Source organism: Natator depressus, chromosome 24 (assembly GCF_965152275.1).
Source record: "Natator depressus isolate rNatDep1 chromosome 24, rNatDep2.hap1, whole genome shotgun sequence".
Lineage (NCBI taxonomy): Eukaryota > Metazoa > Chordata > Testudines > Cheloniidae > Natator > Natator depressus.
In genome coordinates this window covers 1,256,895-1,277,520 of record NC_134257.1, presented here as the reverse complement: position 1 = coordinate 1,277,520, position 20,626 = coordinate 1,256,895, and the positions used below count along the sequence as shown (strand labels likewise).

The window sequence follows — 20,626 nt, the reverse complement described above, 5'->3', positions numbered from 1 at the left end:
ACATTGCTTTGATAGCTACAACAGTTATGCAAGCAATTACTCTAGTGCTAGACACACCTTATGGGCTTCTGTGACACTGCAGGTAGGTATCCTATGAACATTACAACCCAGCCTGAGGCTGCAGATGAACTAGTACACTTGGCCAATGCCCATTCCTCCCCTTTCCCACCATGGGGGGGGTCTCTACAGCTTAGGGATGTCTGCTTGCCACTTAAAGGCACTAATAAGAACCCTCCCCATCTGCCTTGGGCAATCGGATTTCTTCCCAGTAGCTTAGAAGAAGTCATGCTGAGAGGAAGTGCTACCAAAGAGCTGCAGCTCACTTCAGTGCAGCAGTGAGGAGTCTGGCAGGACCGTTCGATCTGAAATACCCTAACCACTACATGTAACACAGCCGCCTGCAAGTTGATGAGGCTTCAAAGGGAGCCAACTTGAGCCCAGGGAAGTAGAAGTGCTGTACCAGCTGAGCAATGGGGAAAAAAGCTAGTGTTAGAATAGGGCTCAATATATTTGGAGTTAAAGCTTGGACATTCAGTTCTTCTCCTTGGCTGGACCATTAACAGATGCATGGTGCCCTGATGAGCAGGGGTGAGGCCAGTACCACCCAGTGGCAGGTTTCAAGGAGTGCATCATGGGAAAGGGACTTTTCAGTGAGCACTTCCATGCAAGTGCACCTCCAAGCCTCTTCTGTGGATGCCTGAAGGGTGCTGTCATGGACCAAGCCCTGCTGGAGGAGTTAGAGAGGAAGGGGGGTTAAAACTGGAAAGAGTTCAGCTAAAGGTCTGGTCTAGTTGCAATCAGTGCACAGCCTGAGGAAAGCGAGACAGTCGGACCAACAAGAGAGCACTCTCCTCCCCAGCAAGTCCAGAGGAACACCAGAATGGTAAGGCCCATGCCCTCACATGCAGAGTAGCTGCAGAGGGTAGGATGCTGTCCCCACCATGGCTGTGGGGGAGAACCTAACAGTCACTTCAGTTTCTGGCTATGTGGTGTTTTAAGCTGGACTCAGCCCAGCTGTGGTAGGGAGAAGGCTCCTTCACTGCTGTGGAACTGCTTCTCTACCCTCTCCCTCAGCCACTGCAAGGGGGCTCCCCCTTCTACCACTCACTTCACTGCTAGTTTTGGCTCCCTGCAGCTTTCCCCAAGAAGTAGGGAAGTGAAATTCCTGACAGCTTTGCAGACGCGACAAAACCCTGCTTGGTTTCGTTACCTTCTGCAGAAGGGTGCCCCCCCCGGTCACTTCACACCTGCAGCATGAGCAGCACCTCAGGAAGACTGCTGGCAGTCTTAGGAAGGCAACCCCAAGCCAGCTTGAACACAGAGCACTTTGCAATCCTCAGGGTATAGGAACTTGCATTTAGAATCTTCTACAGAGTACTAAGCCAAACAACTTCCCTCCAGCAGCCAAGAAGGCTCTTCACAGGAGTAAGGGAATTCTTTGGCCCTGTTAGTGGTAGCCTAAACCAGAAGACACCTGTGCCCAGCCCCCAGCTCTAGAGATCTATGCCTCTACCCAGAGATGTGAATGAACACTATCACAGGGCTGCAACAAGCCAGGGTGGCAGTGTACATGTTTCCATGACAACTGCTGGCTGAGCTTTAATATGACAATACCTCAATTACAAAAGAATTTCTTATGAGGCTGCAAATGAAGAGCAGAACCAAGACCTGGGCATGGCTTCATTTTATTGCACTGCAGTGTCTTTCCACTGCCAGATGTGGACTGGAGCCAGCATGTAGGGCTGCCCCTGGACTCTCAGGTAAGCAGTCAGCACTGAAGCCAACAGGGCACCTCCTTAAATTCACACGTAAGGTAGGGGTGTCTTCCAGGCCTGAAGCCCAACTGCCTCATTTTAACCATCCTGTTCTTCAGCTTAGACTTAGCAAAGCCACTGCATTGATCCTGCTGGAGCAGGCCATGGTGACAGCCAGCAAGACAATCAGTGCATCAGATCCAACCCTCAGCCATTCATGGGCAGGCTATGCTATCTGGATCAGACTCTTCATCCCTATGCACCCAGGATATCAAGCAAGCTGTCTGTTTTCAGACCAGCTTGGACAGACTTTAGCTCAAGTGTCAGGGATCAATATGAAAATTGAAAGGTGGATAAGGAACTGGTTAAAGGGGAGACTACAACGGGTCACACTGAAAGGCAAAGTGTCAGGCTGGAAGGAGGTTACTAGTGGAGTTCCTCAGGGATCGGTTTTGGGACCAATTTTATTACTGACCTTGGCACACAAAGCAGGAATGTGCTAATAAAGTCTGCGGATGACATGAAGCTGGGAGGTACTGCCAATACAGAGAAGGACCAGGATCTCATACAGGAAGATCTGGATGACCTTGTAAACTGGAGTAATAGTAATACGATTAAATTTAATAGTGAAAAGTACAAGGTCATGCATTTAGGGATTAAGAATTTGTTATAAACTGGGGATGCATCACTTGGAAGTAATAGAGGAGAAGGACCTCAGAGTAATGGTTGATCACAGGAGGACTATGAGCCACCACACTGGCCCTGAAAAAAGCTAATGTGGTCTTGGGATGCATCAAGCGAGGTATTTCCAGTAGAGATGAGGAGGTGTTAGTACTGTTATACAAGGCACTGGTGAGACCTCATCTGGAATATTGTGTGCAGTTCTGGTCTCCCAGTTTGAATTATCTTTCTTAAACATGGAACAGGTACAGAGAAGGGCTACTAGGATGATCTGAGGAATGGAAAACCTGTCTTATGAAAGGAGACTCAAAGAGCTTGGCTTGTTTAGCCTAACCAATGGGGAGATAGGATTGCTCTATAAATATATACCACGGAGGGAGAAGAATTATTTAAGATCAGTACCAATGTGGACAAGAACAAATGGATATAAACTGGCCATCAGGAAATTTAGACTTGAAATTAGACTAAGGTTTCTAACCACCAGAAGAGTGAAGTTCTAGAACAGCCTTCCAAGGGAAGCAGTGGGGGCAAAAGACATACCTGGCTTCAAGACTAAGCTTGATAAGTTTATGGAAGGGATGATATGATGGGATAGCCTAATTCTGGCAATTAATTGATATTCAACTATTAGCAGTCGATATGACCAATGGCCTGTGATGGGTTGTTAGATGGGTGGAATTGAGTTACTACAGAGAATTCTTTCCTGGGTGGCTGGCAAGTATTGCCCACATGCTCAGGGTTTAGCTGATCACCATATTTGGAGTCTGGAAGGAATTTTCCTCCAGGGCAGATTGGTAGAGGCCCTGTGGGATTTTCACCTTCCTCTGCAGCATGGGGCACGGGGACACTCTGCACCTCAAAGTCTTTAAACCACAATTTGAGGACTTCAGTAGCTCAGACATAGGTTAGAGGTTTGTTACAGGTGTGGGAGGGTGAGATTCTGTGGCCTGCGTTGTGCAGAAGGTCAGACTAAACGATCATAATGGTCCCTTCTGACCTTTAAAAGGTATGATTCTATGACTCTGACCTGCTCAGAGCCAGAGCTGTGCAGGGTAAGGCATAAAGAACTTGGAGCCCAATTCTATGGAATGATGGCCCTTCCAACTCCCATTGATTTCAGCTTATTCAGGATACTATTCTGCAGAGTCTGGTAGTTCAAAGAAAGCAGTCCCTCTCCAAGCTGAAGAATGTTAACTCAGTTTGTATTTCAGTCCACTGCAAGTGTCACTTAGGTGAGTGGGAGGCCAGTGAGTAGAAGGGCAGGGAAATCCATCCACCTTTAGAGTTAGTTACATATGCTACTGCTTGACCTGAAGCCAGTGTAGGCAACTCCGTACTGCCACTTCTGGGTCACATGATCCCTTACTAGCCTCTGTGCCTCAGTTTCCCCATAAATAAAATGTCACCATGGATGCTGCTTCCAGAAAGCACCTGTGGTCTACAGAGAAGTGAAAAGTGTTTGACTGCCATAGGTGTCCTATGAGCCTGAGCAAGTCTGCTTCTTAACACTCCACTGTATTGCAATGTGATTGCGAGACTAAGTGGCCTCAACATCTTGATGAAATACACTGTAAGGGCAGAGTATTTGCCAGCTCAAGGCCTGGTCTACACTATAACGTAGCTCCCACCAACTTAACTCCATCTCTGCGAGAGGCATAGCACTTGGTCGACACAGTGTCAGCGTGGACACTGCATTGCTAACTTGTGAAATGCAGCAACAGTCAATGTAGTCCCCAATGCCCTACATTAACAGGGAAATTGGTGCATGCATTCCTGGTGAGGATGCACACCGCTGACCCAAGGTGTCTAGTGTGGACACAGAAAAGCAATTTAACTACTGTGGGGCCCGTACTTTGACCTAAGTTACATCAGCTTAATTTTGTAATGTAAACATGCCCTAAGACATAACGGACATACTGGGTCAGACCAAAGGTCCATCCAGCCCAGTATCCTGTCTGACAGTGGCCAATGCCAGGTGCCCTAGAGGGAGTGAACCTAACAGGTAATGATCAAGTGATTTCTCTCCTGCCATCCATCTCCACTCTGACAAATAGAGGCTAGGGACACCATTTCTTGCCCATATTGGCTAATAGCCATTAATGGACTTCACTCCATGAATTTATTCAGTTCTCTTTTAAACCCTGTTATAAGTCCTAGCCTTCACAACCTCCTCAGGCAAGGAGTTCCACAGGTTGACTGTGCACTGAGTGAAGAAGAGCTTCCTTTTATTTGTTTTAAACTGGCTACCCATTAATTTCATTTGGTGGACCTTAGTTCTTATATTATGGGACCTTGATGTGATTGCTTCTTCCTGCCCCTGTTCTAGCAACTCCAGACCAGTGTCCATACCCAGCCCTGCCTTGAATACCGAAGTCCTTGTTATGAAAGTACTCAAGAGCACCATGTACTGAACAAGTTAGTTTCTGATTAAGCCAGTATTTGAGCAGGATGGAAAGTCTGGGAGTTTTCCACAGAATTCCTGCACTGGCAGCATCATATGTGATGTCACTTCCATTCTCTCAGAACACTTCAGTTCATGCCAAGTGCCACTTACTTATACCTATGTGCTTATAGCACTGAGCGAGCCAACATGGATGAGCTCTTCCCCCACTTCCCCTTTATGGTTCAGGATGGAGTCAGAGACAGATAAGACAACCCATCACAGCTTAAGCCCCAAAGCATTTCAAGTCAATGCTGTTTCTGAATGACAAGCTAGTACCACTAGACTCGAGAGAGGAGAACAGGAAAATCCACTAACTGTCTGTTGGAGAATCCTTCCAACAGCTCCAGTTAATTTACACTGTCAGCATGTTTAGACTTCAAGGGAATCATGTATTTGAGGAGCTGGGAGAAGGCTGCGTTTATGTCAGGGCAAACTGATTCAGGGGCAAGCATGAGGCATTACTTTGTTCCCCAGTGTAGATTCTCAGTCCCCTGCTCAAAGAAAGTTTCAGTGAAAGGGCAACAGCGGTAACCCAGAGAAGCCAATTCATCACTGCACACCAAGAAATCAGTGAACCAGTGACTGAAATGCAAGGAGCACAAACAAAACTGCAGTATGACATTGGATTAAAACCCACCCTTCCTTCCTCAGAAACTATTCCTTCTCTCAAACACTGCTGCTCCTATTCAGGATATCCTGAAGTTGAATCTCCTTAGATGGAGGCAGAAGAGTTTCCCTGGCCAGGTAAGCTGCTGTCCAGAAGGCCACCTGGCTGAGTGATCCATGCCAGCTCCAGTTCAGAGAGAAGAAAGCCAAGGCGAGGTGGAGTTGACAGACACCATTTTGGAGTAGCAGTTTCCAAATAGTTGTGTGCTGAGGTCATGCTGGACTTTATAAAAAACCCAGACTAAGTTTACACAGATGTTCAAACGGGCCCAGACTTCATCTGAGTGCTGCTGTACAGATCTGAGCTTCTAGTACAGTCAGTCATGCCAGATAAACTGGTGGATTTCTTAGCCAATCACTACAACTTCCTGAGACGAAAGTGACCTACCCTAAATTGCCACAATACCCAACCTGAGTCACTACTGCCTCATGATAACAAGTCAATAATACAGTGAGCAAAAAGATAATCAGTATTCTAAATATCACCTGATATTAGTAGGAGTGTCCAGCATAGCATTGCTGTAGACATGGGCAGCCAGCCTTTCAGCAAGGAACAGCCTGGAATGTGAACATGCAGGGCTAACTACACACCTCTTCAAATAACTACACACCTCTGCAAACAGAGCCTGGGAGACAAAGGAGGAAGGCAAAAGAGGCAGTCTCAGCAAGGGAAGATTGTAAAGGGAAGGTGGGACCAGATCCCTGGGACTAAGTAGGCTCAAAACCTAAAGAAAGTCTTAAAATGCTGCTCTGTAAAAAATCTTTACCACCTCCCACAGGAATCTGTCAAGCCTGTCTTTCTAAAGACCTAGGAACAGAGCAAAAAAATTGGTCTACAATCTGCACATTCCTATTGCTATCTTTGGATGGGGGCAAGTCTACAGCATACAGCACTGGAGGGAATACAACTGCCGCTTGTTACACTATCGCGACATGCAAGTTGTATCTGTAGGTCAGCCAAGGGCCATAAGGAGTTTGTGCAGACCTGACCATGCCTGACACTACATGTCTGACCAGAAGCAAGGTAACCAACTGAGGAGAGTTCTGCTGCAGGACCACACCCCTCCAGTAGCTAGTTCCAGTGCAGCTGGAGAAGTTGAACACAGAAGTGATTTAAGTGATACAAGGAGGGTGATTTAGGGTAATGGCTTTCACTTTGGAGACTGGCACACCCACTCCCTCTGTTTGGTATGAGAGGGGGCAGAGGGCTTCAAACCTAGTTAGTGAGCTAGTAGTGTTCCAATAACTGCAAAGAAATTTTGCCTAGCCCCACTAGCCAAGCATGGATATTTACACAGTTGCTTATTCTACTGGAGGAGAATTGGGAGTGTTCCTTGGCATCTTTACTCTAGCTGGAGCATCCTCCAGAGAGTTTTAGCAGCCAGGACTACTTTACCACCACTTCCCAGCATGTAGGGTATGGCATTGTTCAGCCTGCCAGCACCCTTCCTCCAAGCTGGCTTCAAACTAGTGCTTCAGTGGAGGTGAACAGATCGTATCTTTCTGCACGTACTAAGTTTCCCATGTATGTCTGAGGGTGGTTAGCATAGCTCTTAGCCTACTTGGCTAGAATCCCACCAGTAAGCTAGATTTTCTTCAGTGGTTCAGGATCCCTTCCTGCACACCATCCTAGGATTTAGGCAGTGATCAGATTTGCTAAATTAGCATCAGCTTCTGCCATGTTTAGCATGTATGCCAACAGTCAGAGAGCTCACCGCAAGATGAGCTGGCTTATAAAGGCTACTTCTGGATTTAATATATCCCCTTGTTATTATCAAGGCAAGAAAGTTACTAAAAACAGTAAGGCTTTTAATTTAGCTATATGCAAAGCTTACTGAAGTTAAACGCCTCCAGGAACCAGGGTATTAAGCCCTGGAAGTTGGCACAACTAGTATTCAAGGCACTGTTCTGATCTGTTAGAGTGAGGCTGAACTGGGTTTTACCAGTGACAAATCAATCCTTAGCAACGCCACAATTTCAGCCTGTCAAAGGTTACTGGACCAGCACCACTAGTAAATTACATCTTGAGCAGAGACTAGTCTCTACATTTGCTTTCAGGGCATGCTCACAATAAAGCCAAAGGGCACAGTAACAAAACCAATCTGAAGACTTAGTACCATAGGAGATACTGCTTCCATATGCGCTCACATCTTTGAAATATCAAGCCATGATGCTTTCAGCTCTAGAACAAGCTTCCAACAAGCCTGGAACTCACAGCTTTGGCTGCAGTACAGTAAGTGGCTTCCCATTTTCCAAAGTCAGATCTTTTTCTGGCCACAAACCCAGTGCTGGGCTGAGCAGCAGAGTTATTTCTTGAGCTCAAGTTATGAGTGGCTGCTTCAAGACTGAAAGCCCAAAACATCACCATGAGCCAGCTGTATACTCAGGGCACTCAGCTTGTAATCTTCACCAAAAATAGGCCTGAAACTCCAAGTCACAGAACTGACACATTTCAGAGTAACAGCCATGTTAGTCTGCATTTGCAAAAAGAAAAGGAGTACTTGTGGCACCTTAGAGACTAACCCATTTGAGCATAAGCTTTTGTGAGCTACAGCTCACTTCATTGGATCCATACTGTGGAAAGTGTAGATTATACACACACAAAGCATGAAAAAATACCTCCTCCCACCCCACTCTCCTGCTGGAGATAGCTTATGTAAAGTGATCACTCTCCTTACAATGTGTATGATAATCAAGTTGGGCCATTTCCAGCACAAATCCAGGTTCTGACAAAGGAGCCTGATGGGTCACCCCAACAGCATCAGACTTCAGCCACATCTAAAACAATTGTGGCATTTTCTTTAACACCCATCAGCATCTTATGTAGGTGCTCAGCAGTCACAATACAGTGATTGTTGCACTAGAAGTGCTTTAGCACAAATAATGAATTACTTAGTAAGGCGGTTCCTCTTGGCCGATCAGGAGGCTCCCAGAACCTCCACCGTACAGCAGCAAAACGTAAAATCCACATGTACAGCAGTTACAGGCCTGCTGCCTCACCTCTAAGCAAGGAGAGCACCAGATGCCACCACACCCAGGCGAGGAAGCAGAGCTCACAACCCACTCACTCCAGCACACAAGGAGGAAGGGGGATGCCCAGCACTACATGGTGCAAGCAAGCACACAGCACCAACGTGCCCATCCCCCTCCCAAGCCTCCCTACAACGGATCCCTCTGGGGCTCTCCCAGCACGTGGGCAGGAGAACACCCACCGCATTACCCCCCTCCCCAGGCTCCCAAGCCCGCGATGGGGCGGGGCCCAGCCACGGCAGAGCAGCCCGCACCCCGTGGAGCACGCGCCCCACCGCGCCGCACACACGGGGAGGGAGCGTTTCCTCGGAGCCAAACTTGCGGCCTCATTTCCTGAGCGGGGAGCGGAAGAGACGCGGCCCCACCCCCGGCCAGCCCGGCTACGGCCGGTGACCCCCCCCCCCCCACGGAGCCCAGCCCCCGCCAGGCCAGACCATGCCAGTGACCCCCCCCCGCGCCACACACACCCCGACGGCCGGTGACCCCCCGCCCGCCCCACACACCCCACCCAGCTGGGCCAGGCCATGCCAGTGACCACCTCCCCCGCCCCACACACCCCTCCCCGACGGAGGGTGACCCCCTCCCCCACCGAGCCCAGCCCCCGCCCCACCGGGCCAGGCCAGTGACCCCCCCCCCGCCCCACACACCCCTCCCCGCCGGCCGGTGACCCCGCCCCCCGCACCGAGCCCAGCCCCCGCCCGCCTCAGGAGCCCGCGGACGCGCCCCCGGCCCGGCCCGGCCCGGCCCGGCCCGGCGCGCGGGGGCTGCGGCCTAGTCCCGGCGCGCGCTACCTGCTCGCGGTTGCGGCGCTCGGCCTCCACCTCGCGCTGCAGGCGGTCCGCCCGCTCCTCCGCGTCGTCCGCCTGCTGCTGCAGCACCTGGATCTTGCGCTTCACCGCCTCGATGGTGGTTACCCCGGCCATGGCTCCTCCGCCGCCGCCTCCCGCTCCGACTGCAGCCCGCTTCCGCCGGCCCCGCCCTGAAATACCGGAACTCGCCCCTCCCCCGCCCGGGACGTGACCTCACTTCCGGCCGGACGCGCGAGGACCCCGCCGGAGTCCGCCGTCCCCGCCCGCTCAGGGGTTGCCATGGTTACGAGGCAGCCGGCAGCTCCTCCCTGCTTCACGCTGCCCCACCCCCAAAGCCACAGCGCCCCCCCCGCTCCCCCCCAGCCCGCCAGCCCCCCAGTCTGAGTTACAGCCCAGAGCCACAGCGCCCCCCGTTCCCCCCCGACCCCCCCAGCCCCCCAGTCTGAGTTTCAGCCCAGAGCCACAGCGCCCCCCGTTCCCCCCCGACCCCCCCAGCCCCCCAGTCTGAGTTTCAGCCCAGAGCCACAGCGCCCCCCGTTCCCCCCCGACCCCCCCAGCCCCCCAGTCTGAGTTACAGCCCAGAGCCACAGCGCCCCCCCAAATCCCCCCAGTCTGAGTTACAGCCCAGAGCCACAGCGCCCCCCCAAATCCCCCCAGCCTGAGTTACAGCCCAGAGCCACAGCACCCCCCCAAATCCCCCCAGTCTGAGTTACAGCCCAGAGCCACAGCGCCCCCCCAAATCCCCCAACCACCCCAGCCCCCCAGCCACGACCCCCAGCCTGAGTTACAGCGCAGAGCCACAGCGCCCCCCAAATCCCCCCAGCCTGAGTTACAGCCCAGAGCCACAGCGCCCCCCCCGCTCCCCCCCAGCCCGCCAGCCCCCCAGTCTGAGTTACAGCCCAGAGCCACAGCGCCCCCCGTTCCCCCCCGACCCCCCCAGCCCCCCAGTCTGAGTTTCAGCCCAGAGCCACAGCGCCCCCCGTTCCCCCCCGACCCCCCCAGCCCCCCAGTCTGAGTTTCAGCCCAGAGCCACAGCGCCCCCCGTTCCCCCCCGACCCCCCCAGCCCCCCAGTCTGAGTTACAGCCCAGAGCCACAGCGCCCCCCCAAATCCCCCCAGTCTGAGTTACAGCCCAGAGCCACAGCGCCCCCCCAAATCCCCCCAGCCTGAGTTACAGCCCAGAGCCACAGCACCCCCCCAAATCCCCCCAGTCTGAGTTACAGCCCAGAGCCACAGCGCCCCCCCAAATCCCCCAACCACCCCAGCCCCCCAGCCACGACCCCCAGCCTGAGTTACAGCGCAGAGCCACAGCGCCCCCCAAATCCCCCCAGCCTGAGTTACAGCCCAGAGCCACAGCGCCCCCCCCGCTCCTCCCCAGCCCGCCAGCCCCCCAGTCTGAGTTACAGCCCAGAGCCACAGCGCCCCCCAAATCCCCCCAGTCTGAGTTACAGCCCAGAGCCACAGCGCCCCCCCAAATCCCCCCAGTCTGAGTTACACCCCAGAGCCACAGCGCCCCCCCAGCTCCCCAGCCTGAGTTACAGCCCAGAGCCACAGCGCCCCCCAAATCCCCCCAGTCTGAGTTACACCCCAGAGCCACAGCGCCCCCCGTTCCCCCCCGACCGCCCCAGCCCCCCAGTCTGAGTTACACCCCAGAGCCACAGCGCCCCCCCCAGCTCCCCAGTCTGAGTTACAGCACAGAGCCACAGCGCCCCCCCAAATCCCCCGACCCCCCAGCCCCGACCCCCAGTCTGAGTTACAGCCCAGAGCCACAGCGCCCCCCCAAATCCCCCCAGTCTGAGTTACAGCCCAGAGCCACAGCGCCCCCCCGCTCCTCCCCAGCCCGCCAGCCCCCCAGTCTGAGTTACAGCCCAGAGCCACAGCGCCCCCCCAAATCCCCCCAGTCTGAGTTACACCCCAGAGCCACAGCGCCCCCCCAGCTCCCCAGTCTGAGTTACAGCCCAGAGCCACAGCGCCCCCCCCAAATCCCCCAACCCCCCAGCCCCGACCCCCAGTCTGAGTTACAGCCCAGAGCCACAGCGACCCCCCAGCCCTCCAGTCTGAATTACAGCCCAGAGCCACAGCGCCCCCCCAAATCCCCCGACCACCCCAGCCCCCCAGCCCCGACCCCCAGCCTGAGTTACACCCCAGAGCCACAGCGCCCCCCATTCCCCCCCGACCCCCCCAGCCCCCCAGTCTGAGTTACAGCCCAGAGCCACAGTGCCCCCCCAAATCCCCCCACCCCCCAGCCCCGACCCCCAGTCTGAGTTACACCCCAGAGCCACAGCGCCCCCCCAAATCCCCCCAGTCTGAGTTACACCCCAGAACCACAGCGCCCCCCCAAATCCCCCCAGTCTGAGTTACAGCCCAGAGCCACAGCGCCCCCCCAAATCCCCCCAGTCTGAGTTACACCCCAGAGCCACAGCGCCCCCCCGCTCCCCCTAGGCCCCCAGCCTGAGTTACACCCCAGAGCCGCAACACCCCTCCAAATCCCTCCGACCCCCCTAGCTCCCCAGGCCCGAACCCCAGTCTGAGTTACACCCGAAAGTAACAACAGCACCCCAGCGGGTTACACCCCTGCACCTCAAAGCCGCACCCTGAAATCACCACCCCCTGGACCCCAAAGTCTGAGGTGCTCTCCCCCTGACTCCCAGACGAGCCCCAGAACAACCCGAAAGGCACAAACGCTTATGAGCGTAAAGGTCAGAATCCCTGCTAAGGCCCCAAAAGCCACAAACACCCCAAAGAACCTGCCCCAAAGTCCCAGTGTCACAACCTTCCCACAACCCCCCAAATCCCAGCCACCCCTTGTAGGTCAAAACACTCTACTGAAAATAGACCTAGGACCCGCAAACTCTGCACACTGGCAAGCTGCAAACAACAGTCACCCCTGCACACCTGTAGGGCTGCCACCTGTCCAGGTTTTTGCCAGGATCCTCCACTTTTTTAGGGAGCTGTCCTGAGAAATCCCAAGCTGCCAGCTGGCCAATGTTATGGGCTTAGGATCATCCTGTACGTCCACGTTTTTTGTATCTCAAACGTGGCAGCCCTACGCCCAGGAGTCACCAGTCCATCCCCACAAGCCCCAAGCCCAGGAGACCATATACATATATGGGCATGAAGACTATAATTCATGATCTTCACCTCCCAGAACAACAGCACAAGCCTTTGCGGGTGCAGCTAGACATTCCACTCAGCTGAGATCACCCAGCACATGGCTCCCTCCTTTCCCGTTTCCCCCCAGCATGACAGCATTGCTCAGGCTCTGACCAGCATTTTGTCCAGGTTACTTGAAAAGTAACTGGGTTAATACTCACTAGCACATTTTTCATTTTGAAATATCTTTAGCTTTAGGGAGAGGTGCCTGATCAGCCTCCTGGAAATCAACTGCCTTTATTCTGGGCCTCTGCCCCTGACCTAGAAGGACCCCCCGCCCCAGCCCAGATTTTCTGCTGGGCACAGTAGAGAGCAGGGCTTTCAGGGAATGAGTTACAGCTCCCTGACACTGCCCATCCCCACCACTAGGTGTAGGTTACAGTACCCCTGGGGTTGCACTAAACTGTGCCAGATGACTGTGATCCCCAAAGGACCATATGCCAGCTGGGGATAACTGAAGTGCATTGTACACTCCCCCGTCTGCCCTTCTCTGTCCCCGATGTGCCCCCTATGCTAGGGGCAGTGGGGAAGGAAGAATAGGAGATTACAAGCAGGCAGGCAGCAAAATAGGTGCTTAGCAAGGTAAAGAATCTGTCCCCCTTCTTCACAGGGTGAGAAGAAAGTTCATACTCCTTGACCCATTCAGCTCTTGGCCTCTTTCGGAGGCTGCCAACCTGTGTGGCAGTTAGCGCTGTCTGTGACGACAGGGGAAATATGTCCACTAAGAAACGGGCTGAGGTGCCCACCTCATTTCACCCAGGCCGCTGAGCAGCCATTACATTGGGACTGAGTTATGAGCCCAGCTCCCAGCGTTGTACGGCAAGTCTCATGCTGTTTGGTGTTTTCCATAAAGCCCCGACTCCCAGCGTCATGTGATTAGCTGGGACTCTCCGCTGTCATAGTTTCTAGCCCTCGGATTTGGAGAACAGTTTGTAAATGTGAATCCCGCAGCCAGACTCTACTCTGAAGGCAAATAGAAAGAGCTCGGAACAGATCACTTTCCCTGTCCCAGGGCTTTTACGCCACCCTTCTGATTTTTGAGGCTTGATTCATTATTTTTGAATACTTGGTGTTGGCAAGATTCCCAGCAGCTCAGTGAAGCTCTGACAACTTACACTAGCTGAGAATCTGACCAGGGTCACTTAGGACCTGGGCTGCATGGAAGGCTCCAAAGCACATAGACACTCCCTTGAGCCAGTTTCTTCCCCTTCCACGGTTACATTTTTTTACAGTAACTCACTGCTACCAGTGGGTCCTGTGCTTTAAAGTGCTGCAGGGGTTTCCCCATAGACATACCTGGAAGCCCACTAGTTTTAGCTGGAACTGAATACTCCCCCCACACCTCTAGCCCTGTGTGCTAAGCGATGCAGGACGCTTTAAACAGCTTTCCTGTGTTGTGAATTTGGCAGAGTCCCAGGAGAGATTGCTGATTTGCTGCTTATTTTCAGCCTAACTGAAGTTCCCTTTTGTTTTTACTCATGATGATAACTCCTGCTTCGCACAGTTTGCACTATTGCACTGTAGAGCTTTACAACAGAAACACAATTTGCACTTCAGCTCCAGCCAGTCTGCTACTGCAGCTGCTGCCTGATTGCTGCTAGCAAAGGACCGCACACCATTCCCTGGCACTATTTCTCTTCCCCTGACAGTGCGCTGTGACCGTCCCATGAGGTCGCATGCTGTAGCCTGCCCACATGTGTGTGGAAGCTTTGGCACAGGTTCAAGAAGCCATGTCCGACCATGCTGCGGCCAGAGCAGCCACCGTTCAGACATGCTTGCCACACGCAGTGTCAGGCTGGGAAGCGTGAAATACACCTGACTCCCCAGCCAAGGCCTGCTCTCCACACAAAGCTGCACTGGGGTAATTTCACAACGATGTAGTTATGTGCGCATGGACTGTCTTAAATCGACTACAACCCAGCTGATATCGGTTCAGCTCGCACTGGGAAATGTACAGGTGCAAGTCAAGCCACTAGAACCACTTTTAAACCGATATAGGTGTGTCCACACAGAGGTTTAACTATACTGGTTTTCAATCTGATTTAAATTAAACCAGTGCAACTTCAGTGCCTGTGTAGATAGACTCTAGGGAAAGTGCCCTTTTTCTGCTGGGTAAAACTGACAGGCAGTTTTGTCCTTAGCTGTACTTTGCATGGTCCAGGTCCTGAGCTCTTTACTCCATCCATACTCAGAGAAAATCCCTCCTGACTCAATGGAGAGATCTGCCTGTGTAAGGATGCCCAGATTTGAATTTACTGTGCGTGGTGAGACCAAGCCCCTGAGGACCTGGAGAGCCCAGAAAACTATAGCAAGAGGGGACTGGAAAGAGGGGCTGGGGGAAACTGGAAAGAAAGGGCAAGATGGAGAGGAAAGAAAACCCCAGAACCCACTGACAAAAGAGGCCTTGTCTTTATTGCTTAAGGCACCGATTCAGAAAGGTCCTTAAGCATGAGCCAAACTTTAAGCACGGACATAGTACACTGGGATTACTCACATCCTTAAGTACCTTGCTGACTTGGGGCCTAAAGGAGGAAGCCCTGAGCAAAGAAAGCCACAGAGGTTGAAGAAACATCCCCGGCCTGGCTGCGGCTGGTGTGGAGCCAAAGTGTTCCTGTTTGCACGCCCATTGCACCAGCGCTATGGCTCTGCAGCCTGCCCCTCCCCAAGGGCTTTACCAACCATCTAGGCTGCTCTTTAATAACTGGCTCTCCAGGCTGGCCTTCAGAGCGGGGGGCTCTGAGATCACCCTGCCTTCTTTGTCCCATATCTCCCTGCAGTGCCTGATTGACCAGCAGGGCTTTGCACTGAAAGGTGCATATTCCTAACACTCACTGTCCTGGGGAACCCAGCTGCACCTCCGCGCTGAGGAACTATCAGGGGACTCGTTTCTGGTTCCCATCGGCAGGGGACACTTTCTCCTCCTGGTTTCAACTCAGGCATTCTCCCATGAGTCATCACGTTCCCACCATGGCCGGGGGGCAGAGGGGAGTGAAAGGTGGTGAAAGCTCCTTCATCCCTCAGATCTCTGTGGAGGATGAATCTGAATAGCTCATCCCCTTCTAATTCCATGCAGCAGCTGCGCGGGACTCTGATGGCCCTTAGCCCCACGATTGATGGGAGGACGACAGCACTGAGCGAAACCCTATGCCACTTGTGCCATTGTTTTCCTGGAAACCGCCAACAACAATAGCAGCGCTCTGCAGTTGTCGAGAGGGCCGCAGAGCTTCCACCCTGCCCCAGCCCAGGCCAACAATGGCTTTTCTGTTTCCACGGGACCGAGCTCCTTCCACGGCACAGGGGACACAAGGATTCCTAAGGTCACGGAGAGGTTGTAGTTGGCCTGGATCCCGGGCACAGGTCTCAGAGCCGTATAGCCCACATCTGTCCCCCGTTGTCTTGGCTTTCAAACTACAGGTTCTCTCTCTACCCCCATCAACGGCAACAGCATCCTCAGTGCCACTTCCTCACACCACGGCTGTGCAGGAGCCTTCTCCTCTGCAGCTCAGCTCACCTGGGAGCTGCCTCCCTGCATCCCCCCAGCCCATCAACTCTGCCCCTGGAAACACGCCGCTCCCCACCCTGCTGTCCTCCGGCCTGGCACCGTTTCCTCTCTAACTCCCCAGCCTCGGTTGCCTGGAAGCTACTCCCCCAAAGGGAGCTGTATTAGGCTTGCAAGGGAGCAGAAGGGAGTGAGTCTAGCCCCTGATGATGATCTGGATCCCTGCACTGGATGTGGCCACGACCGTAGGCTCAGATTCACTCCTGAGCCAGCCCTCGGAGCAGGAGTTCAATGGAGGGAGTTGCACCTCCTCTATTCAGGAGCTGCTGGAGCCTGGTTCCAACAGCCCCTATGGGCCACTGCAGAGGCAGAGTCTCTCTGGGGCACAGGACCATCCAAACCACTGCCTTTCCCGCCATGGACATGCCCTCGATCTTCCCTTGGCCTGCCCCAGAACCCCTTGCACCTGGGCCTCCTGCCCAGGGGATGCAGGCTGGGCCATGCTTCCTGCCCAGGGCCTTTTGCTCTGGCACTATTTCCTGGGAGGCTCTTTCTGCCCCTTTGCATCCATGTCCAGGGCGTGGAGCAACAAGAGCAAGTTTCCGCCCTGCTTTCCTGGCTGCTCTGTGAAAGCGGTGAAATGTGCACACACCACGGCAGGCTGCACAGCTCTGATCCCTGCCTAGCAGCAGGGGCCGGAAGAACCGAGCAGCTGAAAATATCCTTATCTCTCCCTGTTGCTCATTGTGCGGTCAGTGACTCCACATTGCACATCTCTGCAGCTGCTTTCCCTGCCATGCCGCAGGGCTGCCCTGGGCACCACTGACCAGCACAGGGAGCCGGGGACGCCCCTTCCTGCGGCTGATTTTGACTGTGCACTGCACCACCACGCTCTCACACACACAGGTACACCCACTTCCTCTGTGTGTGCACACCCTCTCACACCTGTGCACACTGCACAGCCCTGTGCACACCTTGCACGCTGCACACCCTCTCACACCCTGTGCACACCCACTCACCCCGTGTGCACACCGTGTGCGCCGCACACCCGCTGTCAAGTTGGCACGGCAGAGTCTCTTCAAAAGGGGTTTTCCTGCTGGTGAGAGGTGCCCTAGCAGAGGCCCCTTTATCCACAGGAGAAGGGCACCTTGGGTGCAGGGCGAGCTTCCCCACACCCGGGCTCCCACCTGCCACCTCTAGTGGTGAGAGGGTAGTTCAGGCTCCGAGCCCCACCCAATCCTTGGCCTCTGTTGAGACCCACAAAAAGAGGCTTGGGTAGGACACTGGCCACGCTTTCTCAGTTCTCCGGTGACGATTTGTGCTCAAGGGCTCGGGATAAGCACCCTTATTCCCAGAGCCAGACAGCCCAGCCTCCGGGCAGGAGCGACCATCAGGGCTAAGGAGAAAATCCCGGGTAGGGTGTCATCTCTGTGCCGTCAGCCTTCCCTGCCGTCTGTCCCCTCTCTGATTATCACCTTCAACTGCTTTAATTGAGCAGAGACCAGCGGAGAGAGAGTGTAAAGCACCCTGCACGCACACCCAGACACGCACGGGCCCATAAGTGCACACACAGACACATGCACACACATGGCTGTGCACACGCAGCCTCACACACACACACACACACACACACACACACAGAGCCATTCACTGCTGCTCCTGCCCCTTCTCTTCGCTCTCCCTCTCCCCTGGGGTGGTGCCACCTCCAGTCCTCTCACCTCTAGAGCCTTCCTCACTCTGTTGCTGGGCATGAACCCAAGCCCAAGATCCCCGGGTGCGAGCCCTCAGGTGACTGCATGGGGTCTATCTCGGGTGGCTGAGGCCTGGCCTACCCTGGGGTTTGCTTCAGTTCCAGCCCTGGTACAGCTGCCTGGGCACAGATCCCTGGTGTGGACAAGATAAAACCCCTTTAGAGCAAGATCTGCACTGGGGCAGGTTAGGCCGGTTTCCCGGAGGGTGTAAACAGCAGCTGGATCACGGCTGAAGCTCCCAGTGCGGGCAAGGCCTTTAATGGGGGAAGGTGACTTCCTCTCGCTCCATCCCAGGGTGGTAGTGGGTGGGGGCAGTACAGAGGCCATTGGTAAAATCCCATCTGCATGAACAAAGCAGCCCAAAGCAGCATCCTGCTTCCTGTGAGCATGCCAGGCCCCGGAGGGGCAGCGCTGAGCTAGCTCATCTCATGTGTCAGCCTGAAACCCAAGCTCTGCCTGAATAGACAGGTATGTGGGCAGCCTATTAATACCCCTGCGTAAGCCTGGCGCTCGCATGCCGCTGACGCACAGACCCAATGACATGTTTTTGTCAGGCCGTGTGCCCAGGTCCCTTTGTGAGGGCAGCACCTGGCTCCTGCCTGGGGAAATCCTTGGATGGCATCAAGCTATTGTAGCTGTTCTTATGTGCCCCCCCACCCCAGCCTTCAGCATGTTATGGGGAAGGGAGACACAGCTAGAGTGCCCCTGTGCCCCTCTGAGCTCTGGCTACCAGAACGGCCCCTCAGCAGCTGGGTGTTAGATAGAGAAGCCCTGAGGCTGCTCTAAGTTATGCTAGGTAAACTAGATAAATTCATGGAGGATAGGTCCATCAATGGCTATTAGCCAGGATGGGCAGGAATGGTGTCCCTAGCCTCTGTTTGCCAGAGTCTGGGAATGGGTGGCAGGGGATGGATCACCTGATGATGACCTGTTCTGTTCATTCCCTCTGGAGCACCTGGCATTGGCCACTGTTGGTAGACAGGACCCTGGGCTAGATGGACCATTGGTCTGACCCAGTAGGGCCATTCTTATGTTCTTAGGGACCAACGTGGTCCCAGCCACCCCCAGGACTGGGGAGCATACAGGTGGAATAATGCCACCTTTGGCCTCCTCACTTCAGCCCTCTGATGAGCACAGCTCAGCCAGCTGGGAGGCTCCAGCCCAGTGACCGCAGTGGTGTAAGAGAGCCGGATCTGACCTCTGGTGCCCAGCCCGGGGGCTCCCTCTCGCCCCAGAGAGCTGCTTGCTGAGGCAGGGGCTCCGGCACTGCTTTGGTTGATGCTGGTTTGTTTCTTCTCTAAAGAAGCAGGAGCAGACGGTAAAGCAGAATGGCTGGACAGAGCCCAAGCCCGGGCTGTGGGAGGTGCGGTTTGCTCTCCATGACAGCAGTTCTGCTGTGTGTGTGTGTGTGTGTGTGTGTGTGTGTGTGTGTGACCTGTTCCTGGGTGTGACTGTGTATGTGTTATGCAGACATGTGTGTCACCATGCGTGTCTGTGTCACTGTGCGCATGTGTGTCATTGTGCGTGTGCTCCCAGGCAGGTGGTGGGGCCTGGCACTGCCATACGTACATCTGCTGCCTTCTTCTCAGCCAGCTCCAGCTTCTCCTGGGCATCTTTCAGGGCCTCTGAGTATTTGTCCAGCTCGTCCTCTGTCCCCTTCAGCTTCTTCTGCATGGCCGCCAGCTCATCCTCCAGCTGCCAATGGCAAGAGGTGTCACGTTACGGCTGGCACCTGGGAGCTGCTGCCCACCCAGCCACCCCACCTGTGCCCTCCGGGATGCTGCGCACCCCCAGCTGGGATCCCTAAAGGAGGCAAAGTCCTCCGTTTTGCTGGGATCCCCCCTGGCTTGCCCAGTTTATGCCCAGTGCTGGCCTTAGGCACAAGCAGACACTGCCTCCCATCTCCTCCCCCATGATCCGGATCTGCAATTCATGGGCAGTGGGATGAGTGGGGACGGGGGTCGGTTCTACATGGCACGAAGGGCCTGACTCAGCTCACTGAGGCCAGTGGGGCTCCATTGACCTGGGTGCAGCCGCTCCTGGTTTGTAGCAGGGCAAGCGAGGGGAGAATCAGGCCCCAAGTGGAAAGTTTCTTCTGCCCGGTGAGTGGGGAGCTACATGGGGCCCCGGTTTAATGGCTCCTGCAGAGCTGCCCTCCTGAGTCATCTCCCTGGTGCGCTGTGGCAGGATGTCAGAGGCCAGGTTCTGCTAACCCCCAGCACGGCACAAACCCACCTCCCATCCCTCCAGCTGCGACTCTGGACTCCACAGCGGAGCCGCTGCTGCATCACTTCCGGGGGAAAGGCAGGGCTGAGCTGGGCGGTGTGTGAAAGGCCTCGAGGGAAGCTGCCCTTGTGGAACTGGAGCAGGATTCAGCACTGGGCACACAGTTTGTGTTTGTGTGACCCACAAGCGATGGGGGTGGGTTTGTGAGTGTGGTATTTAGGGGGCACACAATCCATGGGGTGGGTGTGCTCAGGACACACAATCTGTGTGTGTGTATGCTGTATATTGGGCACAGAAGCCGTACCGTGCGTCTGGGTGCGGTGCACACGCCACGTACCACATTCTTCCCCCAGGTATGCAGCTCTGCATTGTGAGTGACTCCCTGGACTCCAGCACCGTGCATGGCAGTGCGTGGACCTGTGTGTCTCAGTGCTGGCACGTGCGTGTTTGCCAGGCTGGCTGTGTGTGTCATGGGTGTGGATGAGTGTGTCTGGAGCAGCGTCTGCGTGTGCCCAGGCATCCGGGAAATGACGGGCATTCCCAGTTTGTGGACCTGTCCCCCCCCAGGGCTCGTGGCAGCACCACTTGTACCCACAGACTTGACTCCAGCATGTC

General features: G+C 54.6%; 1 protein-coding gene across 13 annotated transcripts in view; it reads right to left on the bottom strand.

Moving 5' to 3' along the window:
* Positions 1-20,626, bottom strand: part of TPM3 (tropomyosin 3) — a 36,321-nt gene that overhangs the window by 15,019 nt on the left and 676 nt on the right. For 7 of the 13 annotated variants that reach the window (XM_074938367.1, XM_074938370.1, XM_074938366.1 and 4 more), the window contains exon 2: positions 19,355-19,480. In XM_074938367.1, the coding sequence (XP_074794468.1) occupies positions 19,355-19,480 (126 nt within the window). Of the gene's footprint in view, positions 1-9,365; positions 9,566-19,354; positions 19,481-20,626 lie in introns of those variants that run through there. The other 6 variants (XM_074938373.1, XM_074938371.1, XM_074938372.1 and 3 more) reach the window with 2 other exon arrangements.